Source organism: Pongo abelii, chromosome X, assembly GCF_028885655.2.
Source record: "Pongo abelii isolate AG06213 chromosome X, NHGRI_mPonAbe1-v2.0_pri, whole genome shotgun sequence".
In the NCBI taxonomy this organism is placed as follows: Eukaryota; Metazoa; Chordata; class Mammalia; order Primates; family Hominidae; genus Pongo; species Pongo abelii.
In genome coordinates, this window is record NC_072008.2 from 86,397,362 (window position 1) to 86,425,123 (window position 27,762).

The 27,762-nt window shown below is 34.5% G+C and overlaps 1 protein-coding gene across 8 annotated transcripts in view; it reads right to left on the minus strand.

Moving 5' to 3' along the window:
- Window positions 1–1,293: 1,293 nt before the first annotated feature.
- Window positions 1,294–27,762, minus strand: part of HMGN5 (high mobility group nucleosome binding domain 5) — an 88,182-nt gene continuing 61,713 nt past the window's right edge. For 2 of the 8 annotated variants that reach the window (XM_002831847.6, XM_054544777.2), the window contains 6 exons: window positions 8,923–9,060; window positions 7,177–7,206; window positions 6,120–6,149; window positions 5,822–5,875; window positions 3,594–3,731; window positions 1,294–2,620 (listed from right to left, as the gene is read on the minus strand). In XM_002831847.6, coding sequence (XP_002831893.1) covers window positions 2,042–2,620; window positions 3,594–3,731; window positions 5,822–5,875; window positions 6,120–6,149; window positions 7,177–7,206; window positions 8,923–8,937 — 846 coding nt within the window. In that variant the 5' untranslated portion in view covers window positions 8,938–9,060 and the 3' untranslated portion in view covers window positions 1,294–2,041. Of the gene's footprint in view, window positions 2,621–3,593; window positions 3,732–5,821; window positions 5,879–6,119; window positions 6,150–7,176; window positions 7,207–8,922; window positions 9,061–23,328; window positions 23,377–27,762 lie in introns of all 8 variants that reach the window. The other 6 variants (XM_054544776.2, XM_054544775.2, XM_063721294.1 and 3 more) reach the window with 5 other exon arrangements.

Below are 27,762 nucleotides of genomic sequence, written 5' to 3' on the forward strand. Positions count from 1 at the left end.
TGCTCAACATCATTAGAGAAATACAAATCAAGATCATATGATTTGCATCATCTCCAAATCACCCTACTAGAATGGCTATAATAAAAAACATGCAATAAGTGTTAACAAGGACGTGGAGAAATTAGAACACTCATAAATTTCCAGTAGAAATATAAAATGCTGAAGCCACTTTGGAAAAGTCCAAAAGTTCCTCAAAAATTTATGCATAGAACTATTATAAGATCCAATAGCTTCACTCCTAGATATATACTCAGAAGAAATGAGAACATACATCCACAAAAAAATACTTGCACATAAATGTTCACAGCATTATTATTTATAATTGAAAAAACATGGAGAAAACCCAAATGCCCATCAACAAACATAATGTGGTATATTAACAGAATATTATTCAGGCATTAGAAGAAATAAAGTACAGTAAGTCCTCACTTAACATCATTGACAGATTTTTAGAAACTGTAATTTTAAGTTAAGCGACACATAAGGAAACCAATTTTACCAACAGGCTAATTGAAATAGATAAGAGTTAAGTTCCTACAAAATATTTCTGGTCACAGCATCACCAAACTTCTAAAGACTAAAATACTTCTAATATTGAACACTGAAATAAATATAAGCTATGCATACAATTAAGAACAATAAGAACAAGATAATTATTTACATGCTTATTCCAGTTTACAGTAGCGGATCGCTGCAGCCTATTTCAGCAGCTCAGAAGGCAAGGCGGGAACCCCTCCTAGACAGGACTCCAGTTCCTCACAGGGAACTCACACAAACACACACACACACGCACACACACACACTCATACTGGGATCATTTAGGCATGCCAATTAACCTAAAATGCACTTCTTTGGGATGTACGAGGAAACTGAAATACCTGGAGAAAGCTCATGAAGACATGGTGAGAACTTGCAAACTCCACAAACAGTGACCCCAGCTGGGAATCTATTTTCTCATCAAAATTATAACTAAACAGCATTGAACAAAATTGAGACCTGCTGTAATGATACAAATTACAATGGAGATTGACCTGAAAACGTTTTGCTAAGTTAAAGAAGGCAGACACCAAAGGCCACACACGTATTGTGTGATTCCATTTATATTAAATGTTCAGAATAGGCAAATCCATGGTGATAGAAGGCAGATTAGTGGTTGCCAAGGGATGGAGGGTGGGGGATAAGTTGGGCGAAAATGGAGAGAGACTGCTAATTGGTGCTTTGTTTCTTATTTGGGTGATAAAAATTCTCTGGAATTAAACAGTGGACACAACATTGTGAATATACTGACAACCATTGAATTATATACTTTATTATTTTTATTATAATTAAAATGGTGAATTTTATGTTATATTAATTTTATGTCAGTGAATATTAAATATTTTCATGAATAACACAATAGAAAAAAATTAAGCACAATATTTCACTAGCTACATTTTTGAAGATATAACAAAACACAATCATCATCAAAGTCTTTTTATTAAGATAAATCCAGTAAAATTTGTGCATTCACATATAATCAAAACTGCCCTTCTGAAATAAACATTTGTATTTATTTTAAAAATGGGAATACAATTTCATTTTTCCCAAGCTAATAATAAAGTTATATTTGGGAAAGATAAGTTTAACTCTTAACATTACATGAAAATAGTTCACCTTCTTTATAAAAGCAACCTGCAGAACAACAAGAATGTTGGATGAAACTATTTTTTTGGGATCCCTCACTTAATGAAATTATCACATATATAAAAGAGTAAAATTAAAATTCAAAGATTTGACACATAACTTACACAACACGAAATTCACTCGCAAAGTTGAAAGCATATTTTTTTCTATATATTCCACTACTATAATCACAAAATTTATAGATAAATGTTTCATGTTAGAAACTTTATGGCTAATAATCAATATGAAGATGTTCTGAAATTAAATCAATGCTAAAGAAAGGCTGTGTTTATAAAATTTTTGATAAAAATATTTATCTCTATTAACTTTACAACATGAAGGTACATGTTACCAAATTATGAAACTACATAGGGCAGTTTTAAGCAATACTCTGCGGCTCCTCTTTTTTTCCATCTTCTTCGATCTCATCTTCCTCTTTTCCTTCTTCCTCTTCTTTTAAATCTTCTTTCTCTTTTCCAGCTTCTTCTTCATTTCCACCTTCATCTTCTTTTCCATCTTCTCTCTCTTTTTCATCTTCTTTGACTTTTACATCTTTCTCCTCTTTTTTATCTCCCTTCTCTTTTCCATCTTCATTCTCTTTTCCATCTCCTGTTTCTTTTCTGTCTTCTTCCTCTTTTTCATCTTCTCCTTTCTCTTTTCCATCTTCTCCATTTCCTTTTTCGTCTTCACCTTTTTTTCCATCTTCTTTCTCTTTTGCATCTTCTCCTTTCTCATTTCCATTTTTATCCTCTTTTCCATCTTCTTCCCCTTTTTCATCTTTGTCTTCTTTTCCAGCTTCCCCTTTCTCTTCGTTTTGATCTTCTTCATCTTCTTTCTGATCTTCTTTTTCGTTTTTTACTTCTGCTGCCACTGCTTCTTTCTTTTCTCCTCCCTTTTCTGTGGCATCTTCAATATTTTCTTCTTTTCCTTCCACAATTTCTTTTTCAGAAGCTGGTGCCTGTATGCATAGTGAAAAGAAAAACAAGACTCTGTCTGTAAATTTAGAACCATTTCCCCTAAATATTTACACTGGATTATATCTATTTCACAGAAAGACTAATGCTTCATTTAAAGAAAGTAATTTTCCTGTGAAAGAAGCCTGCTAAATATCACATTATGAGAAAACATTCTAAGAAATGAGATTAACTAAAATATGTCCACAGAAATATCTACAAATAGATATTTGAAACAATAAATACAGAAACACTTATAAATACTTTTATTTCAAATATGAAGAAGCACAAATTAAATACTTAAAGAATGACAATATATTTATTCTATATCAGCAATTCTTAATGAGGACTATGCATGTAAACAAAATATAGTCCTTGGAAAAATAACATATTTTGTTTCTACAATAATGATATTTTTATGTAAAAATTACTTGAAAAGTACTGTACCAGATATTATAAGATAACTTACAAAAGATTTTCCATATTTGCATATGTTTGGTTTATAGATTTGGTGGCTACATTCCATTTTCAGTGTTTTATTACAGCACCTAAAAATGTTGTATGCATTAAATATGCAAAATAAGATTAAAAACATTTATATAATGATTTGCTTTGCCATCTGCAGAGGAAATAAAAGAATCATAAATTCTGGAAAAGGGATTTACAAATAGCCTGTGTACTGATAAAAGGAATAAAGATTGGCCTGTATTTAATAAGAAGGTCGTTATGTTAGTACTAAGTCATAATCATTGGCATTGTTCTAGTAACAGCAATGCTAAGCCACTGCTCGCACTACTGGTCCCTCTAAATTCTCATATTTTAAGTTAATTTTATTTTCCTCTTAGATACCATTATACTACAGAACCACTGCTCACTTAATTTTTTCCACCTTGTAAACTAAAAGGCAAATAGGATTTCTTTCAGTTGTACCCATTGTTAAACTTTCAAATAGATAAAACTGTTAACATTTGAAGATACCTCTGTAATTTTGGCTTCTCCATTTTTAGCATTTTCATTGTAGTCTTCTTCAACAACTGCTTCTTGCTTGGTTTCAGCAACTGCTTGGGCACTTTTATCTATGTTTTCTTCCATCACATCACTTTTTGTCTTCATTTTCTGCCAAGCAATATAAAACAATGAAAGTAAATATACAATTTAACCGCTGTGTTGATTAAATGGTCACAATTATTTTACCAGCTGTTGTAATAATTTACGCAAATTCTTTAAAGTATCACATATAAACCTGGTATCAACAAAATTACCATATAATATCTTCATGGTAAATTTCATTGTAAGCCTAAAGCAGGATTAAAAATGAACAATGTTCCCTTGATATAAACAAAATAAATTTTCTTTTAAGTTGAGTGATATAGATGAGAGGTAACCAGTTAGAATGCTGACTAGTTGCTGCCAAGGACAAACTGCTGGCATCAAGTTAGATTGATCAATTAATTCCCTCTGACTAGAGAGGGTCAGTTTATTTCTGTCAAGTCTACTTAATAAGGAACAGTGTTTTGTTGACTGTTAAGCCTCCATTGGTAATAATTAAGAGAAATGCTGTTAGTGAGAACAACAATTTAGATATATTTTTAAAAGAACTTATGGTGATGTAAGTGTTTCAATCTTTGTGTCTACAAGTTTGGAATGCCCTGATTCATGACGACTTTACCAAGAAAATTTTTTGCCTACCTGTGTATATAATAGAAAGACCACTGGATTGAGGGGCCAGAAAACCTGTGTTTGAATTCTAGATCGGCCACTTATGTGATGTGATCTTGAGCAAAGGCATAAGTATCTTTGAGGCTGTTATTTTCATATATAAAAAGAGAGTAATACCACCCACCTCACAGGGATGTTACAAGGAGAAAATGAGAAAACACATGAAAAAAATGCTTTAGAAACTGTAATTTGTAATTTAGATATAAGTTATTACTCTTTTAACACATGAGAAACAGAGCCAAGGAGGGTAAAGTCTATGGTTACATAGTATATGTTTTAGTCTAGCCCTATTTTTCTTTTCTTTTCTTTTTTTTTTTTTTTTCCTGAGACAGGGACTCCCTCTGTCACCCAGGCTGGAGTGAGGCAATCTCTGCTCACTGCAACCTCCTCCTCCCAGGCTCAAGCAATCCTCCCACAACAGCCTCCCAAACAGCTGGGACTACAGGCACGCCCAGCTAATTTTTGTATTTTCTGTGGTGACGGTGATTTGCTATGTTGCCCAGGCTGGTCTCAAACTCCTACGTTCAAGCAATCTGCCCATCTCGACCTTCCAGAGTACTCAGATTACAGGTGTAAGCCACCACGTCTCGCCTTACTTTTCTTTTCAAAAGAAAATACGCTGTATTTACTGTTTTAAAAACTAGTAAGTTGAATATTTAACCTTACATAATAGTGGACTTGAAAAGTAAAATGAAGAAAAAAAATAAACCTTCTTTTCTTTTGTCACCATTAAATATATCAATTATTACTAAAACTTCAATTGCCCTAAGTTTAGCAATATTTTTTAATAAAGGATTTCATTTATGAACATGATGACAGTTTATACTTTCTTCAACTACAAAGTGATAGGATTAGATGCTCTCTAATGTTTCTCATAGCTTTAACCTTTTATGATTTCAGGAATTCAACCAATATTCTTATGTATTAAGCAATTAGCAGTAAACTAAATATTGAGATTATATCTATTTCTACATGCCTTTGGCCACAACACCAGAGTATATAAGTCCATACAAAATCAATTGTGTCCATTTAAAATTAACATATGCAAATACATGTTACATATATATTATATATATATAATTATATATAATCTTATATACTTTGCCAACTATAAAATATTATCAAATGTTAGTTACTACTTTTATTACAAAGCACAACTTTGCGGTTACTACTGTTTTCACCTGTTGTTTTCCCAGGGAAACAGTACTGTCACTATATGATAGCAAAGGCATGTAAATTTAATGGGCCTATCCAACTGAAATTGTTTTGTCTCTACCCAATGAAAATGTCAAAACACTGTGGACAATCACAAAACAGGAACAAATAATCCCCACCCAAGGGGTTTACATGTATCATATGATAGAATATAATATATTACTAACTGAACAAAATATAAGCAAAGTAAAATGATCAGCTGTATGCCATTTCAAAAATTATTTTTGAAAAAAAAAGCAAATTTATTTCAGTATTCTAAGTTGAATATTTACCCTTGAACTTGATGTTCTTTTGGGTTTCACCTCTGGTGTAACGGGCACAAGCATCTGCTTCAAGTTGTGGGAAAAGAAAAGAAAAGGAAAAAAATCATATTTGAAGAAAGAACGCTAAAAATGAAATCCAACCTCTGAATTAAAATAAATGAGCATTAGGAAAAAAAATGCATTTCCTTGGTGTGAAAGTTTTTCTTAAAACTTCAAAAATTAATCGTGTATTGAATATTTTAGGATTCCCTAAATTTTAAAATGACATTTCACAATACATGGGCTGCTTTTTGAAAAGATTACTTACAGCAGACAACCTGGCAGATCTTCTCTTTGGCTATAAGTTAAAAACAAAAATCTGTTAAGAGAATTATGGATACAAAAAGCTAGAATTATTTTTATTGAGGTCAAAATATTTGGTGTAACAATATATAAATATTGTCATTAAAGAAGCAATTGTGAATTTGGTTAGAAAATACAAGAGAAATATAAGTTTTGATTTTTCCCTCCTCTGAACACTTTACATACTAAGGAAAAAGTCCCAAATTAAGCTTAAGCGGCTGGGCTAAATTAACACAGTAGCTAGTAACAAGGAGCACATTTAGAAATGAAAATATAGTCTTTTCTTGCCAAATGACAAAGCAATGATTTTGCTTAAAAGGAAGAAGTTCTCTCCACATCTGAACAAGCGCAATAAGGTCTTAAATTCGAAGAAGCTTGCAGTTTTTAATACTTATTATATATACATTTTTTTCACACTCAGTATATTTTTATTGTGCATTAGATTAAAATTAATAATATGCATTGACCAAAACATTAGATTAACAAGGCCATAAAGGTAAACTGAGAGGTTTCTTTAATATAATTGTCACACAACGATGATTCTCACTTTGTAGGACATATAGAAGATGGCATACTCTAGGAGTTAGAACAATATATATTCAATGCAATAACAAAAACTATATAGTACTTTAAGAAATGTTTCACATATGTGAACAGTCATTTAGAGCCTCAACTTTCTAAGGTAAGCAACATGTAAGCCTGTAAAGTACACACACCAAATGATAGTCTAACCCACAAAACACCCAAATAAAATATTAGCACATCTCTAATGTCAAGAATATTTCCTTACCATCATTTCTATTAAAAAAGTGAAAAAGCCTTTTCTTTTATTCTGAATGGCAATTTTAAAAAGTCCTCTCTTCTGAAATTCGGATATATATTTTTGAGAGAGCCCACTAGTATACCATATTGGTACTCATATTGTACAAATATACCAACCAGCATCTATTTTTTAGCTGCTTATGTCAAGTTTATAAAACGAGTGGTTTTTCCTAATAGATGCTAAGACTAAAGAAACTCACCTCCTGCCTCATATCACCTTGACCTGCAGCCTACACAGAGGAGAAAACCACACAGAAATAAGGTCATTGATATAAACACATAAATCAGAAAATACTGCCTGCGGATTACAAATTTCAATATAATTGCTTATTACTTTCTCCTGGGTTCCTGCTCAAGTAGACACGTGTTGTTTCTTAGGAACCATGCTACATACTGCTGTTTTACTAATGTGCACCAAGATGCAAGTGCATGCACAAGACATACTTTTACACAATTGATAGTTAATTTCATCCTTTTGTGTAAATTGCATCTCCGAAAAGCAAACCTTTGTAATTTTGAAATCCACCTGCTTTAGATAATGTAAAAGCCAAAAATGTGGGGGTGGGTCAAATGAAGGCGGAGCTTCATGCAATTTCGCTTTCTTGCCTTATGTTTGCCATGCAGTTGTACCTATCTTATCCTCTCCACTGATTCTGGACTATTTTCTCCAAGTTTTGCATGCAAGAATTACAGCCCCCACAGTGTTTTGTGGAGGAGACCTCTTTGTTACAAAGTCAATGCTTTATTCTAAGAAACTGGCCGCCGATTTTAAAACTTCCCGCCACTACCTGCTTTAAGGTTGCTGTCAGCTCTGGAAAACAGCAAGACCTACTGCACAAGTATAGAAAAGCACAGTGGCGGGAATCTAAGGAAGGGGGGATGGTGATTAGAAACAGTTGTTTTCCATATCTGAGCAGCCCTTTAGCCTGAGAATTATCAAGCTATTGCACGATTCATGCAGCCACAGAGCACGAGGGAATTTCAGTATTATTCCTATGTTTTAGGAATAAGGAAGGCGGACTTGTTTATAGGAATAATCCAAAAACAATCATAATGTCTTAGCACAGTGTTTTACGGTTTTACCAAGCAATGAAACAGCGTTCGATTTCACTTCTAGGGGACTAAGAAAAAAAACGCCGAGAGTGAACTTGTTTCCTGTCTGAGAGGAGCCAGGAATTGTGAAGTGAGGGTTTGCAGAAGACCTGTGGAGCTCGAAGGGCTCAGATCAATTCTGCACTACTAAAGTGAACAAATCCATGCTATCCCAACATCAGCAAGTTTATCCGACGCTGTTTCCTTATAATCTTCCCATCTTTAGCTAAAGAGCTCGGAAAGGTCCAGCTTTCTCACCCCTAAAGTTTCTAATTACAGCGGTGAATCTCTGTTCTCCAGGACAGTTTGAAGTCTGCGCCGCCTAATGGCACAGGATTACCATTGCATAGCCATCTGGCCTGACAAGAAGTGGAGGAGGAGGGAAGGAAAAAAAAAAGAAAAAAGAAAATGGGAAGAACAAAGGCAAATACAGGAGAAAGCCATGGCTTTCGTTCCCCAGACGGGACGGTTCCCCGAGAAAAGCCGGTGGCAGAGGAGGAAACTGAAGTATGGTTGGGAGAAGTGTTCTCCAATAGGGTAAGCGGAGGAAGGGGGTTGGGGTAGGAAGCGACAGCCCAGCGCTATGGCTGTTTGTAATTCAGCATGGAGACACCTTTCAAGAGATTCTCTCCTTAAACAAAACACTCCAAAAGTGAACTACCAGTTGCATGCAAGACCATCCTAAACCTTACACCGACTGCTCTTTGCCCTTCTCCCCCTTTCCGTTTCATTACATCACAAAATGGAAGAAGCCAAAAAGCTTTAAAAAAAACCAACCAAACAAATAAATTCTTCCTATTAGGAAATAGGTAACTCAGCAGCTAATTCCCCGTCTGTCTTTCCATTTCACTTACCTTTCTTTTGGGCATTGTTGTAGCTCTCTATAGGAGATCTTACTCAGCAGAAAAAAAGCCGAAGGCAGTCACTGCCTGACTGCTCCAAGAGCAAATGAGTTTTCAATGAACTAATTGCAGCACGACCTGTACTCTCCTCTGAAAAAAAAAAAAAAAATCCCTCGTTATTGGCAACATTAAACACGCCAAGACGCAACCAAACTACGTGAATGGTTAACCGGAGTGGGAGCCACATTGGAGTGACAGGCTCTCAGGCCAATAAGGAGAGGCAGCCGGCTTTGAGGGGCGTGGCCCGCGAACTTGCCCGAAGCCCTCGTTCCCTGTCGGCTCTAACCGCTGGTGTAGTGGCGGAGCACGCGAACTTAGCAAGGGCTAAGCGATCAGGAATAAGAACGGCAGGAAAGCCAGAGCTGTCTTGATCAGTTTTTTTTTCTTTTATGTTATAATGACAGGCGAAAGCCACAACAGTTGCTTTCTTCACAGTCTCCAAACCCGCCACCCTTCCCTATTCCTAGCGGGGAAAGTGCTTTTAAGACCAGTTGAGTCTGGGCTCCGGTCTTTCCCTGCCACCTTTGGCGGGATGATGTTGAACCGACAGGAACATTCATTCAGAAAGCGCAAAAGAGTGGAGATGTTTCGCTGGTGTGGGAACATCCTGCCAAAGCAGAACTGTGGTGCTGGCAAGAGGAGGGTGCCAAAATGGCGTGTTTTCCGCAGGTGGAGAGTAGCGACAAAACCGGGAGCTATACCGTTATCCCACTTGGAGGGGGTATACGAAGAATTCAGTGGGACTCCGAGGGAAATGTGTAATAGCAGAGGTCTATCCAAATGAAAAACATTGAGAATAGATTTTTAATCTGAAGGTTGCATTTAGTGAAAGGACTCAAGAAGGTGCTATCCACGAAAGTGTTTAGGACTCAGAACCTAGACTAGCATAAGGCGATTGAGCTACTCGCCTCAGGCACAAAATTTAAGCTTGTGACAAAAACCCAGGAGACTAGGATGAGGCGAGTGAGGTGAGTCACGCAAGTGCAGGGTATGATCCTGTCTTTATTTAAATTTTTGATATTTTGTTCATCATGGACTTTTTTGCAAGAATTTTGATATTTAAAAAGATTGTCTAAAAATATTAAGTATCTTCATTACTGAGTTTCTAGGCGGCCCTTTAAAATTTTTGCCAAAGAAGAATGTCTCCATAGCGTCACTCTAGTCCCAGCCATATTTAGGTGACTTTCCACTGTAAGAGAGGCTTATAGGTGCCTTTCAGTGTCAGTTTCTGAGACCTAAAGGTTTCAGGGTTGAGGTGGAGATTGATGAATAAATTACTTGGGAATAAATATGATTAAAATAGAGGATCTAATTCCCCACCGCCCTTTCTCAGAGGCGCCTTGATGTGGTTGTTGTAAGAGCTACCTGTGTATAAAAGTGCTCCCAAACAACAACCCAAATCCTTATCCTGGAGGGTTAATCAAAAAAGAAATTTAACCTTTTGAACAGTTACTTTAGGAAGAATTCATTTGTGTTCATGTAGGTTAAAAATTTTGGAATAATCAGTTTAAGAGATAAACACTGTATCTGCTACAGAGTGCCAAACCATGCCTTGAAGCAAAAATACAGCCTAATAGAATAACCCATTATAATTATTATATTTACTGTTATATTATTTTTATTTTGTTATATATTTATATTATTATTATTATTATTGCCCATTCTTCCCCAGCACTGATAGTGTGGAATTAAATAGATCAGGTAGAATGAGCCTGCGTGACTGCTGCTCAGTTTCCTTCCCCCAACTTCATACTGCATTCTAATTCAAGTAAGTAAATCAGAAAGACATTTAAATTGCTTCCTTCGTCCACAGTTATTGGGATAATCCCTAGATGTTCCTGATGTCACTTTTTGCCCTTATGGTAAAAGCATTCCTGGGTGAACCTAGATATGTTTCAATCCTTTTATTCTCCAACAGTTAGAAGATAAGCATAAAAATTGATTTTAATATAAGGATTGCCTCATAAGGATAAGAAGAAAAATGAAGGGAATGAAAATGTGTCAGCAGTGGAATGCATCCATTCAACAAATTCTTATTTAGCATTATTTTGTGAGTCGGATTTTGTTTTTGTAGACTAGCTTATGAAAATGCGAAACCCTGTAGCATGCAAAGTTGCATTACACAGCTTCTGTCTTTAAGGAAATTTTATAATTTTGTAGGATTGAGCAAACAGATGCTTACCTATTTACAAATCAAAGCTGATTGTATTATCTGAATGGTGCAATCTAAATTCAATAATAAAACAGGAGGGAAGGCTCTTTTAGGACTAAGGTAACTTGGCAAAGGGTTTGATTGAGGAAGTGGAATTTGGCTTGCCTGTGAACAGTTCGGTAGACTGTTACATTATAGCAAATGCAGAGGCAGGAAAAGTTTGTACTTGTTCAGGGAACATAGTGCCTAATCCAAGTGGGTTGAAACAAATTATCTTGAGGAGCCTTGGAAGGTAAAGCTTAGAGGTTTGAAGCAAAGCAAAATGTGCAGATCAGTGAGCTCTAAAACTCCTCTTAAATTTGTCAGCAATTTTCTTTTTTGGCCAGTTTTTCCTTCTTGAAGGCTAACGTGTTGCAACTGTGATTTATATCTTATTAAATTGAAAAAATAGTCATGCATGCAAAAGAACATTTTCTAAGTGTGAAACATTCTTCTGTTTCTTGACCCCAATCCCCCATCTCCTCATGTTCTTCCTTCTAACCATTAACCAGAGCGGTCCTTTACATTAGCAAACCTGTTTAGGCTCTTTGCCTTTGCAGTATTATTACCTCTGACTGCAGCCCCATTCTCAAATATCTTCACCTATCAAATGTGTACCAAACTGTTTAGACCCAATCCAAATATCACCTCTTTGACAAAAGCCTTCTTCAATCATTTTAGCCCTAAGAAATTCTTCCCTCCTGTTATACTATACAATTTAGATTGTACTACTCATAGGACACAAGTAAGCTTTATTTTTCCTTTTTTTCCCAACCACTCCATCAAACTTCTTCAAATTGGGTCAAACTTGTATATACTTATTTCCCTTTGCCTAAATATTTACTCAGCACATCACACTCTACATACCTTCTGTAGAATTTACTAATTTTACAATATATTTTTCTAAAATTGATAAATTATTCCAGAGTAAAAAGGTTATTTTTGTGTAATTGTCAAAGTGAGACTTTTTACTGGACTATTGTTTCTCTTTTTAATTTATTAATGACTAGGAAAATTGATTGCCTGACAATTCTCCACAGAATTCCCTAATTTTACCTGGCTATTAAGCATGGCTACTACCACTCCCAAAATTTACAGGAACTGTAACGTGTCCATTTAGTAACCAGTTGAAAATGACACAGGAAGATATGAAAATTTACAGATTAAAGACACCAACATTAGGATATATTGACAGAGAATCCAAAAGAAAATATTATGTATTTATGAGAAAAGGAATGCTAGACAGCCAAGATAAAACAGGTCTTCAAATGTTCTGTATATTCATAGTTTAAAATTATATATATATGTGATTAATTAAAAGCATTGTAGATACACTACTTTGCATGCAATGGGATCTCAAAAATACTGATTGACTAGTAAGAAATATTTTATTTTCTCTGTTAAAATATCTCTAATTTTGACCTCATGCAACACCATTATTATTCCTGTTGTATTTTAATAAAATAAAAAATTGGAAAACTATTTACTATTGTCAGCAAATAATGCAAGAATTCTATCATTATTAGAATACAGTGTTTTAGATATTTTTTGTTGGTATTTTCAGAGGGTAAAATAAATACAAGTCTACAGTGAGCCAAATACGTCAATACACTTATTTCTGAGCCTTGTTTAAGATTGATATGAGAAATTTATTTGAATTGATGATGCCACTTAGCTGAGACTGACTCTGGAAAAACTGTAATTCTGGTGACCCAAATCTTCCTATGTCCTATGTTTATTTGCAGCAGGCCAAAGACTAATAAAATACTGAATTAAAGAGTGGCCACTGATATGATAGATAGATTATTTTTCCAGTGGTAAAAGTAAATTGAGCTGCTTTCTAGGGGTAAAAGGAATATAATACATTTTATGTTTCTATTTGTAAAATTTCTACCAACTTTTAAAGTAACAATTTAAAAGAATGCTATTTTTAGGCTTTCAGACATTCAACTTTAGAGGATACTAATAGAGATTTTCTAGTTTCAATACCCTTGGAATACAGATGAATAAACACAAACCCAGAGAGCTTAAATGACTTGCCAAAGATCATCTATTAAAATTTAAGCAGTTGGCCGGGTGTGGTGGCTCACGTCTGTAATCCCAGCTCTTTGGGACGCCGAGGCGGGTGGATCACCTGAGGTGAAGAGTTCAAGATCAACATGGCCAACATGGTGAAACCCCATCTCTACCGAAAATACAAAAATTAGCGGGGCGTGGTGGTGGACGCCTGTAATCCCAGCTACTCGGGAGGCTGAGGCAGGAGAATCGCTTGAACCTGGGAGGCAGAGGTTGCAATAAGCCGAGATCATGCCACTGCACTCCAGCCTGGGTGACAGAGCGAGACGCAGTCTCAAAAAAAATAAATAAATAAATCAGGCAGTTTTTTTCACTTTTTTACTAAAAATTTTATCTATGGTTGTAATATCAGCAATTATACAGTTTATACAGAAATGTTAATGACTAAATGACACATTTGGTAAACACGAATTATGTTCCATCTCAATGACCTTAAAACTCAAGAAGAAACTCTGGCTGTCAACCTACTTCAGATATATCTTTTTACTGATTCATTGGGATCTTAAACTTGTATTCTCTAATCAGTTTTCTATACCTCAAGAAAGTAGAAAATTCAAAAGAGAGAAACTACTTTTTACCTTATTCCTTTATTTGTTTTTTGATCTAAAGTAAGTCTAGTGAATGTGAGTTTTTAATCTTGAATGTCCAAATGCTTGCCCATGTTTTCTTCTTTCCCTTGCCAGCAAAGAGGTTTTCAGATAAAATTGCGGATGAGATTCATTATTGGTTAAATGTTATTTGAAGATTTCTAACATCCAGTAGGTGTCATCATTTACTTGAAAAGAGTTTCAAACTTTCTTACTTTATAAGATTTCTGCTTCCCTAAAACTTATTTATAATACATAGTTATTGTTTAAAATTAAAAGATTAATTGTATATATTAAGATGTACAACATGATGTTTTGAAATACATATAATGAAATGATTACTACGGTCAACAAGTCAACATATTCAACAACAAAAAAATTATTGTTTTGTGGTAAGAGCACCTAATATCTACTCTCTTAGAAAATGTCTAGGGTATTTACTAAATCCTATCTATTGAACTTAATTTATACTTTTGGTATAGTTGATATCTATGTTTTTGCATGAAATAGAAGACTTTTAAAATCTTAATATGATTGGAATGTTTAACCTTCATCCTCAACTTATAGAAGCACAGATATTAATTCATAGCTTTTAAAATATGGAAATGTAGATTGTGACACTTCTGAAGTTGTGCGGCTATTGTGGCACATTGAAAAAACGACATCTTTAGTTTAAAGCAATTATATTTTCACTTTATTTATTTTAATTGGCCTTAATGTTCAGGCTTTTTCTCCTTGGAAAGTTCACTAATGCTGGTTACTCTTACAAAAAGAAATGAAACAAGAATCCAAGAATTGATAAATGCCCCAGGCTGCCTACATGAGACAAGAGCCTATTTTCAAGAATAGATCAGTTTTCGGTGTAGTCCAACTGTTCACTACTGAGGGTTGATTAGAAATAATCACCCTTCATGAGAGAATAGTGGTGACCTGTCGAATAGGTTGTGTGTTAGAAACCAACATCTTTATTAAGAAAAATATTCAATTTAGTAAACTGGTGTCATTTTAACCAAATGCTAAAGTTAAATGCGATTTTTTAGATGTCTGTTACAATTGATTTTCTTCAGTTTGTGTTATGTTAGGATTTTTTTTTTCCTTTTCCTGTTTTGGGCTTTATCCATTCACTTAGAGCCTTACTTGTCATTTTATAACAAGCTTCATATAACCTACGAATTGTTTTATTTTGTTGTAAATTATTTGAAACACATGGGCCATCAACTGGAGTTTGCTTTAATTTAGACACATTTAAGGTGAGATGAAATGATGTTAAAACTAGTTGTCTTTAATCCTCAAAGTGTAGATATGAACACTCTGATGAAGTAGTAGAGCTCAAGTAGATTTTCTTGTATGGGGAATTGGCAATCTATGCTATTGCTAACATTAACTATATAGTCCTTTAAAAGGATAAAAGGACAAATGGCTGTTCAACAAAGGTGTGAAATTTTAAAATGCTCTAGAATGCACAGCAAAGGTAGAGTACAGGAAGGAAGAAAGAAAGGGAGATTCACTAAGGAGGAATCATTAAAATTTATGTCTTAAGAGTCATATTTGGAGGCATTATATGTGTGTGTGTGTGTGTGTGTGTGTGTTCTTACCTTCTAAGGACATGGTGACATTCTCACATTTACTTGTTTTTCAAGGAATCATTCTTTTTTGTTTGTTTATTTCTATCCTTTTTTTATTCAGTCTATGCTCACTTCCTTTGTTAAACAATAGCTGACATGCTTCAATCATTTACACCTACTCAAAACCTAAAAAGATTATATTTTATATTGAAATGAGTAACAATTCAAGCAAATGGACATGCTCAATTCTCACAAATTTTAATGACGATAGTATAAATCCACATTTACATATTTTCATTATTTCCAATAAACTAAGCATATCTTTGGAACTCCTTCCCTTGGTTTCAGGGTTAAATTGCCTAAGTGGAAATAAGATAATATTTTAAAAAATATGCTCTCTAAATAGTTTACTTGTTGGAATACATATTGTTTAGTCTACTTCATATACAGACACATGATCAATTCATGTTTAAGGGAAAATATAATTACTCCTTCAGTTTCCTATTTGTTTTTATGTTCTAGTTTACTTCTAAATTTATTGTAAGATTGGATACCATTTAGCACTTAATTTCTTCTGAATAAGGCCCACACTGGAGATAAAAAAGGGAATAAAATATATATGGTTCATGCTTTTTTGGTTTGTGAGATGGGTTTTGCTCTGTGAAAAATATTAATATTTGTATAGCTCTTGAAAACAGAAACATTGTTTTGTGAGTTTATGCTATTTTTTGTCTATAAATGTAGCATTCTATTATATTTGGTTATCTTAATTTCATCTTTAAAATAACTGTGGTAAGATTAACGTCTTGAATATTAATTTTTGCTTTGTTTACATTTTAAGAGCTTACTCAAGTCTTCGTTTCTTCCAGTCAGCCAACTGCTAATGACTATTTGAAAATTACACTGGCTAGGTTCTTGGAATTTGTGGAACTTGTTTATTAGAGAAGAGACTCCAAAGAGTAGGAGAGAGAAAAAGAGCCATATTGAAGGAACTTTGAACTTTCCAGAAAGCAGAGGAGGTGACATGATGTGTGACGGAAAAGAGTAACTATTTGCACATAGTGTCCCAGACTATAAAGTGGCTGTGGGACGCCAAATCAGAAAATAGGAATAGTGGAAGAGGGTCATCTCTGAGAATGATTGGGAAAGAAGTACTTCAGAGACAGGTGGCAAGAACTGGCACTGGAGAGCAGCACCAATTTACGCTCTGACACAGAAGCATGCTCACTTCGATACTACAGCATTTGGTACCTGAAAAATTATTCGTTTTTAAAAATTGAATAGATTGAAATAGCTTTTTTTGATTTGCATATCTTTAATTACGAGTGAAGCTGAACATTTTTTCATATGTTTGATGACCATTTGTATTTCCTGTCTGTGAATTTTTCGACCATATCCTTTCTTCTTCTACTGGATTTTCTCTTTCATTTTTTCAGCTCTTAATAGTGGTATTTTTTTCTAGAGAGAAGACTTAAGCTTTTATGTAGTCTTATTATTTTCCTTTATTGCTTCTGGTTGTGTTTTCCTTTAGAAGAGTTTCTCTATTCCAAAAGTATAAACAAATACATTTACACTTCTCTTTATAAATTATATAGTTTTACTTTTTATAGTTAAATATTTGTTCAGTCCTCTGGATTTTTTTTGGTTTCAGGAGTGAGTGGGGGATACAGCCTTATTTTTTTGAAAATATAAGCCAGTGTCTCGGCAGCATAGAACTTACCATCTTCAGGTAAGGAAGTTGAGGCTAGAGCAGTTAAACAACTCACCTAAAGTTTCTAAGTAAGTAATTGGCAAAGTAGAGACTAGAAATCTGGTCTCCTACTTAAACTTTTGGCCTGTAATTTTTCCAAGAAAGTACGCTGACTCATTGCCACCTTCTCTACTTAATTAAGTACTTTCCTGGCTTGACAGCATTCTGATTTACTCTAACCCAGTAGAAATTAGATGAAAAAACTTTTTAAATTTAAACAATTATCTCCTTGCCACCAGGAAAGTGTGAATTAGAAAATGATTTATTTCCTTGTATAGGGAAGATTTATACCAGGAACTTCGGAGAGAGAGACCAGGTGTGCTTTAAACTGGTGGTTGGCATAAGTCTGGAAGGTAATGATCATAATGCTATCATGACAGAGGGTTGGAGTAAGACTGGTAACAAAGTAAGAGGGGAGAACTGGACTTCTTTATATTTTTCTCTTAGGCTAGACCTCACAGAATTACTAGTTGTATATAATTAGTAAGATATGCTTTAAATTAATAATAACAGCTTCCACTTATCAGGATCTTACTATGTATAAAGTACTTTGTTAGGCTTTATATGAATTATCTCTGGTCCTCAGTTTACAGATGATAAAGCTAGTAATTGCTGAGTAAGAATTCAAACTCAGAACAGTTTGATTTTAGAGCCTCTGCTCTCTTAATTAAATTTCAGTTATTTCAACCTTTATTTTTTTTCAGCAATTCTGCTTTTGAATCTTAGATCAGAAATCTATTATTATAAGAAAACTCAGCATATAAAATTTTGCTAATGTAATTAATCAGATAGAGAATTAATTATGCTTGGTTTCCTGTCTTGTAGTTTTAAATTTTCAGTTCTCCCTGAGATACCCTGCCATCATGCCTCCAACTGAGAAATAGCTACTAGATCAATGCTTGTAGAATGTAATTATCCTGACCACAGTTGTAATTCATATGCATTAATTCTACAAATATTAATTGAGCACTACAAGGGTCCAACCTCTGTATCAGGCTCTAAGGATACAAATATTTGACTCTGATTCTTGAGAAGCTCACACTCTAATAAAAATAGGTATGCTTATAAAAATTACACTGTAATCTGAAATGTGATATAAATGAGATATGTGAAAAACATTATGGGGACCAGAGGGAGAACCAACTAAAACTGTCTGAAAGTTGGGTCAGGGAAGAACTTACTGTTGAGGCAAAGACAAACAAGAGAGATGGATGAGCATTCTAAGTAAAGGAATTACTAATAATACCATAATTTTTACCCATCCTCAAAAAGTAATATTTTTGAGAACACAAATTTTGTGTGCTAAGTATTAATTTTTCTTAGTACACAGGAAAACAAATACATAACTATTAAAACATTTGCCAGTGTGTCCCCGCAAATTTTCTTGTGGATCACCAATGGTAGTGTATCCACACATTGAGAAGCATTGCTCTATTAGCAATACTGGCATTATTCCCAGGGCTCAGTGCAGCTGTGTGGGTTTTTTATATAACTGGACATTTGCTGTCCATTTAGGCTATGTCTTTCTTAGGCAGTGGTGAATGGATGACATTTCGTTTTTCTTTCTTGACTACAGAGAAGTGGAACACTGCATTGAGTACAGTCAGGTGAACCCCTGCAAATGACCTGTGTGGGCATTGAAAAGGACTTTATGAGTATCCAAAATGAATAAAAAATATGACCTTGCAGCTTCCATTTTAGGCAAACAAGGGCAGATATGAATCATTCAGCTGATTTGTGGAATAATTTAGCCTCCTTGCTTAAAATGTTGACTATCCAAGACTGGCGAACATATGGCATATCTACCATCATGTGTATGTCACATAATTTCACTGACATATGAAAAATTAAAATTATCTTTATCCCTTCGTGTTAAAAACTCTCAATAAGCTAGGTATTGAATGAACTTACCTCGAAGAATAAGAAACATATATGACAAACTCACAGCCCACATCACACTGAATGGACAAAAGCCGGAATTATTCCCCTTGAAAACTGGCACAAGACAAAGATGCCCCATTTCACCACTCCTATTCAACATAGTATTAGAAGTTCTGGCCAAGGCAATCAGGCAAGAGAAAGAAATAAAGGACATTCGAATAGGAAGAGAGGAAGTCAAACTATCCTTGTTTGCAGGTGACATGATTCTATCTCTCAAAAACCCCATCATCTCAGCCAAAAAGCTACTTAAACTGATAAGCAACTTCAGCAAAGTCTCAGGATGCAAAATCAATGTGCAAAAATTGCTAGCATTATTATACACCAACAACAATCAAGCCAAGACCTGTCATGAGTAAACTTTCATTTACAGTTGCCACAAAAACAACAAAATACCTAGGACTACAGCAAACTGGGGAGGTGAAAGATCTTTACAAGGAGAGCTACAAACCACTGCTCAAAGAAATCAGAGATGACACAAACAAATGGAAAAACACCCCATGATCATGGAAAGGAAGAATCACTATCGTTAAAATGGCCATATTGTCCAAAGCAATTTGTAGATTCAATGCTACTCCCATTAAATTACAATTCACATTCTTCACAGAACTAGAACAAAACTATTTTAAAATTCATGTGGAACCAAAAAAGACCCAATAGCCAAGGCAATCCTAAGCAAAAAGAATAAAGCTGGAGGCATCATGCTACCTGACTTCAAACTATACTACAGGGCTAAATAACCAAACAGCATGGTACTGGCATAGACCAATGGAATAGGATACAGAACCAAGAAATAAGACTGCACAACTAAAAATATCTGATCTTTGACAAACCTGACAAGAACAATCAATAGGGAAAGGATTCCGTGTTCAATAAACGGTGCTGGGATAACTTGCTAGCGATACTCAGAAGATTGAAACTGGACCCCTTCCTTATATCATATGGAAAAATTAACTCAAGATGGATAAAGACTTAAATGTAATACCCAAGACTACAAAACCCTAAAAGACAACATAGGCAATGACATCCTTGAAATAGGAACAGGCAAAGATTTTACAACAAAGACACCAAAAGCAATCCCAACAAAAGCAAAAATTGACAAGTGGGATTTAATTAAACTAAAAAGCTTCCACACAGCAAAACAAACAAACAAACAAACAAACACCACCAATAGAGTAGACAGACAACCTACAGAATGGGAAAAAATTGCAAACTATGCATCTGACAAAGGTCTAATATCCAGCATCTGCAAGGAACTTAAATAAATTTAGAAGAAATAAAACAACACCATTAAAAAGTGGGCAAAGGACATGAACAGACAATTCTCAAAAGAAGAAATACAGCGGCCAACAATCACATTAAAAAAGGCTCAACATCACCTATCATTAGAGAAATGCAAATCAAAACCACAATGAGATACCATGTCACACCAGTCAGAATAACAATTATTAAGAAATCAAAAAAAATAACAGATGCTGTGAGGTTGTGGAGAAAAAGGAACGCTTATACAGTGTTTATGAGAGTATAAATTAGTTCAACCATTGTGGAAGACAGTGTGACAATTCCTCAAAGACCTACTAAAGACAGAAGTACCATTCGACCCAGCAATCCTATTACTGTGTATATACCCAAAGGAATGTAAATCATTCTATTATAAAGACACCTGCAAACATTTGTTCATTGCAGCACTATTCACAATAGCAAAGACATGGAATCAACCTAGATGTTCATCAATCATAGATGGGATGAAGAAAATGTGGTACAAATACACCATGGAATACTATGCAGCCATAAAAAAGAATGAAATAATGTCCTTTGCAGGGACATGTATGGAGCTGGAGGCCATTATGCTTAGAAAACTAACCCAGGAACAGAAAACCAAATACCACATATTCTCACTTATACGTGAGAGCTAAATGATGAGAACACATGGACACACAAGAGGGGAACAACACACACTGGGACCTATCAGAGAGTGGAGGGTGGGAGGAGGGAGAGGATCAGGAAAAATAACTAATGGGTATTAGGCTTAACACCTGTGTGATAAAATAATCTCTTCAACAAACCTCCATGACACACATTTGTCTATGTAACAAACCTGCACCGGTACCCCTAAACTTAAAATAGAAGTATAAAAAGTTATCTTTTTAACTTGATAGCTTCTTTAGGTTTTTGTTGGCAATTACTTCAATGTTTCAATTAAATTTTTAAATATGAAAAGGTTTAGGTTTCTAGTAAATTGAGTTTCCATTATATTTTTATTATAATGAGCATAAAAATACCTGTTTGTTTTCCAGGAGTACAATAAATGAACGAATTTATTGATGATGAAACTATGAATACATTTAGATCTAGAAAAAAAAGAGTGACACTAGAAAACAGTGGTTATGAATATTACAAAACTTTTCTAATTTAAACATAGCTGACTAAATACTGAATTTTGGTCTGTTAGAAATCATGCTATGTACTGTATTGCCATTTCTCAATTTTGGTTACAAACATCGATTATAGCCAGTTTAGGCCCTTCATGATGAGTTTGGACACTATCATTTGATTTCATATTGAACTTGAGTGTTCCAATGAGTTTTGGATATAATATTTGGCTTCTTTAATTACTTAATTATTTTAAATTTGTGATGAGAGCTTCAAATTTCATTATTAGATTTATTTCATTAATAAGCTTTATTGAGATATAATTTACATGCCATACACTGAACTCATTTAAAGTGTACAGTTCAGTATATTGAAGTGTACAGTTCAGTATATTACTGAATATACTGAAGTACAGTATATACTGAAGTTCAGTAATATATTGAAGTACAGTTCAGTATATTAAAGTGTACAGTTCAGTGTATATCCAGAGTTGTGCAACCATCACCACAATAGATTTTAGAACATTTAAACCACCCACTAAAGAAATCCCTTGCCCACTGGTAGTCACTTCACATTCTCCCCAACTCCCTCCCCCAATGTATCTGCAGTTTAACACATCACTACATTTATATGGAAATTAAATTAAAGGGACAGACTAGTCAAAGTACCCTTGGAAAATAAAAATAAAGTTGAAGGACTCAGAATTCTCAGTTTCAAAACTCATTACAAAGCAACATTAAGACAGACAGTGGCATAGGGTGAGACTTGTGGTTCAATGGAATAGAACTCAGAATCCACAAAGACACAATTACATTTGTGGTCACCTGATTTTCAACAAAAGTTCAAAGAGATTCCATAGAGAAAAAAATAGTCTTTTCAACAAATGACACTGGAAGAGCGAAAATCAGCACACAAACAAATGAAATTGAGTGAACTTCTTCACATCGTACACACACAAAATCAACTCAAAATAGATGACAGACCTAAATGTAAGAGTGAAAACAATAAAACTCTTATAATAGAACATAAGAGTAAGTCTTCATGACTTTGAATTAGCCTATGGTTTCTTAAATATGACACCAAGAGCACACTCAATAAAAGAAAAACAGATAAATTGGACTTCATCGAATTTAAATATTTTGTGCTGCAAGAAATATCATCAGTAAAGTTAAAAGACAACCCATATAATGTGAAAATATTTACAAGTAATATGTACGATAAGGGACTTTTATCCAGAATATATAAAGAACTCTTACAACTCAATAAGAAAAAGACAAACAACCCAATTTATAAATGGGGAAAGGATTTGATATGACTCAGTAATTCCACTCCTAGATTCATAAGAAATAGAAATAAAAGCTTACATGCACATAAAAACTTATACACAGATGTTTGTATAGGCATTATTCATTATAGCCAAGTAGAAAGAACCCAAATGTCCACCAATGGATAAATGGGTAAGTAAAAGGTAGTGTATCACTACAACTGAATATTTTTCAGCAGTAGAAAGGAATAAGATAGTGATACATGCTACCTCAAAAACATTATACTAAGTGAAAGAACCCAGTAACAAAGTGACTACAAATGATTTGATTTCATATATGTGAAATATCCAGATCAGGCAAATCAATAGAGACAAAAAATATCTTGGTCTTTGCCTGGGGCTGGCAGGGAGGGAGAATTTGGGGGAATGAAGAGTAACTGCTAATGGATATGGGATTTATTTCTAGAGGGAAAAATATTCTAAAAATAATTATAGTGTGCTATGTTTTGGATGTGTTTTCTCCCTGCCATAATTCATGTTGAAATTTAATGCCATTGTAACCATCTTGAGAGGTGGGGCCTTTAAGTGGTGATTAGGTCATTAAGATGGATTACCTTCTTTCTCAGGAGACTGGGTTAGTCCTCATGAAACTGAATCAGTTCCTGCAAAAACAGGTTGCATTATAAAATGGGTCAGCCTTCTTTGTCTCCTCTCTCTTAGCACATACCCAATTCCCCTTCCACTTTTCTGCTAAACTATGAAGCAGCACAAGGCTCTCACCAGATGCAGCCACCTGATCTTGAATTTTCCAGCCTCCAGAACTGTGAGCTAAGTAAATTTCTTGTCTTGATAATGTACTCAGTCTCAAGTATTTTGTTACAGCAATAGAAATAAACTAAGACGGGGTGAATGTTGCATAACCCTGTTATACTAAAAACGTTGAATTTTACACTTTAAATGAGTGAATTATATGGCATCTGTATGATTTCTTACTAAAGCTGTTAAAAGTAAATGTGGGTAAGTGCAATAAATTCTCTTTTTCCTTGTGAGTTTATAGTTTATAAATTATAGTTGATGATTGAAACAAAAAATAGCATTATCTGATGTTAAAGGCAATAGTATTTAAAAAGTGGGAAAGGTAAAGGGACCTTAATGGAAGTACGGTTTCCCCACTATACTAAAAGTGGTAAAATGTTGAAACCAGGAGACTGTGATAAGTCACATATGTGTACTGTAATACCTACAGCAACCTCTATGAAAACTATACAAAATATACACTCAAAAACAAAAACACTATAAATGACTCAAGATAGAATTCTAAAATATGTTCAAGTAACCAACAGGAAGGCAAGAAAAGAGAAAGAGAGGAATGAGATCCAGAGGAAACAAACAGAAAACAAATAATAAAATGGCAGACTTAAGTTCTAACATATCAATAATAACCTTAAATGTAAACAGTCTAAATACAGGAATCAAAAGACAGAGACTGGAAGGAAACAAACAAACATTACCCAATGATATACTGTTTGCAAGAAACACTTGTCAAATTCAGTAATGGGTAGGTTAAACATAAAAGAACGGAAAAAGACACACCAAGTAAACACTAATTTTAAAAAGGCAGGAATTAATACATAGTATCCAATCAAGTCAACTTCAGGGCAAATAAATTACTAGAGATAGAGGGACTTTAAATAATGATAAAAGGATCAATTCACCCTGAAGACATAATGATCCTAAATGTGCATGGATTAAACAATAGTGCCCCAAAACAAATAAATGAAGCAAATGCATGAAGCAAAATCTGATAGACCCAAAGGGAGAAAGAGTATGTTGAAGTCCCCAACTATACTTATGGATCTGTATAGTTGGGGACTTCCACATATTCTTCACAGCAACTGATAGAACTACTAGATAGAAAGTCATCAAAGATATAAAAGAGCTGAACAATACAATAAACCAACAGGATCTAATTTATATAGATTTAACACTCCACATGAAAACATCAGAATACACATTTTTAAGCATTCATTGAACATTCATCAAGATATACCATACCCAGCATCATAAGACACCTCAATACATATAAAACAATTGAAATGATACAGATATGTTCTCTGACAATAATGAAATCAAATTAGAAATCAATAATAAAACAAAACAGGAAAATATCCAAATACTTCAAAATTAAACAAAACACCTTTATATAGCCCATCAGTCAAAGAGAAAGTCTCTAGGGAAACTAAACAATAAAATAAACACATCAAAATATAGGAGATGCAGCTAAAGCAGTGCTCAGAGAGAAGTTCATAGCATGAAATGATTACATTAAATAAGAAGCAAGTCTCAAATTAATATTCTAATACTTTCAACAAGCTAGAAAAAAGAAAAAAGACAAACACAAAGCATGCAGAAAGATTATGAAATAATACAGAGAAAGGGAGAAATCAATGAAGTTGAAAACAGAAAAACATTGGAAAAAATGATACAATTAAAAGCTGATTCTCAAATTATAAGCTTGATAAACCTCTAGCAAGGCTGACAAAAACAAAAACAGATTGCACAAGTAACCAATATGGGGAATGAAACAGGAGATAGCACTACAGATGTTGCAGTTAATGAAAGGGTAATAAGGGAGGAATATGAACAACTTTACACTCATAAATTTTACCAGTTATAAGAAATGGACCAGTTTCCTAAAAATCACACACTCTAAAATCTCAACCATGATGAATAATCCCTGCTACTAAACACTTAAAACATAATTAAAATAAATTCTACATGATGCCTTCCAAAAATTCAAAGATATAACATTTCCTAATTTTACAAGGCCAGTATTACCCTGCTACCAAAACCAGACAAAGATAGTATAAAATAAGAAAACTACAGACCAATATCTATCAAGAACTTAGAAGTAGAAATTTTTGATAAAACTTTGGCAAACCTAATCCAACAATGTATAAAATAAATTACATAAAATGACAAAGTGTGATTTATTCCAGGTATGCAAGACTGGTTGAACATTTGGCTCAATTAAAGTAATCCATCATTTTAATTTTTTTATTTTTAATTGTTTGTGGGTACATAGTAGGTGCAATATTTATCAACAGGTGAAAGAAGAAAAATCATGTGATCATATTAACATATATGGAAGGCACATTTGACAAAATGCCACAGATATTGATGATAAAAACTCTCAGCCAGTTAGCCAGTTAGCAATAGAGAGAAATTACTTCAACTTGATAAAGAACATGTAAAAAATCCTATTGTTAACATCATATTAAATGGTGAAAGACTGAATGCTTTCCCCCTAAAATGGGAAAGATGTATGCTCTCACCACTCTTTCTTAACACTGTGTGGGGAGTTTTAGTCAGCACAATAAGACAAGAAAAAGAAATAAAAGGTATGCAGTTGGAAGGAAAGGAATAAAATTGTCCCTATTTGCAGATGATATGATTGTTTACATAGAAAATCCAGTGAAGTCTATTAAAAAACCTCTAGAACTAATAAGTGTGTTCAGTAAGTTTGGAAGATACAAGACCAACATACAAAAGTTAATTTCACTTCTATATACTATGAACAGGTGGAAAGTAAAATTAAAAACACAATATCATTTACAATTGTTACAAAGAAAATAAAACATTTAGGTATATACTTAAAATATGTACAAGTTCTATATGCTTAAAATTATAAACTATTGATGAAGAACATAAAAAAAGAAATGGAGAGACATATCATACTCACAGGATGAAAAACTCAGTATATAAAAGATGTCAATTCTCTCCGAATTGGTCTATAGATTTAATGTAATTCTTATTAAAATTTCAAGCTTTTGTAGACATAGACATAGACATATTCTAAAATTCCTATGAAAATGCACAGGTTCTAGAATAGCTAAAGCAATTTCAAAAAGAAGAACAAAGCAGGAAGAATCGCTTCATATCATGTTAAGGTTTACTATAGCCACAGTAATCAAAGCAGTCCGGTTTGGCAGAAGAATAGGTGCATAGGCAACTGACTTTTGGTAAAGGTGCAAACACAAATCAATGAAGGGTAGTCTTTTCAACAAATGATACTGGAACAACTGGATACCCATAGGCAACAATGAACCTTGACCTTAACTTACACCTTATCTTAAAAACTAACTCACAAAGAGGCAGAGTAAGATGGCAGAATGGAAAGCTCCATCAATTATCTTCCCCGCAAGGACAGTAATTGAACAACTATCTACACAGAAAAAAACATCTTCATAAGAAGCAAAAATCAGGTGAGCTGTCACAGTACCTGGTTTTAACTCTGTATTGCTGAAAGAGGCACTGAAGAGATAGAAAAAGCAGTCTTGAATTGCTAATACTGCCCCTCTGCCACTACCCCAGCAGAAGCTGCACGGTGCAGGGAGCAACTCCACACTGCAGGAGGAAGAGTACAGCAACAGTGAGGCACTGAGCTCAGTGCTATTCCGTCATAGCAGAAAGGAGAACTGAACCAAACTCAGCTGATGCCTGTCCACAGAGGGAGCATTTAAACCAGCCCTAGTCAGAGGGGAATTGTGGATCCTAGTGGTCAAGGCTTGATTTCCTGCAAACCTCATCACGGAGGGCTCCAGCAACCTATGTCTGCAAGTAAACTTGAAAGACAGTCTATGACATAAGGATTGCAACTCTTAGGCAAGTCCTAGGGCTGAATTGAGCCCAGAGACAGTGGACTGGGTAGCTTGCAACCTACTGAGACACCAGCTGGAGCAGTCAAGGGAATATTGGCATCAGCCCTCCCCTAACCCCAGGCTGCATAGCTGGCAGTCTTAAAAGAGACCTCTTCTTTCCGCATGAGGAGAGGAGAGGAAAGAATGAGGAGGACTTTGTCTTGTATCTTGGATACCAGCTCAGTCACAGCAAGATAGCGCACCAGAGTTGTGAGGTCACTGTTTCTGGCCCTAGTTCCCAGATAACATTTCCAGACATACCTTGAGCCAGAAGGGAACCTGCTGCCTTAAAGGGAAGGACTCAGGGCCAGGCGCGGTGACTCACGCCTGTAATCCCAGCACTTTGGG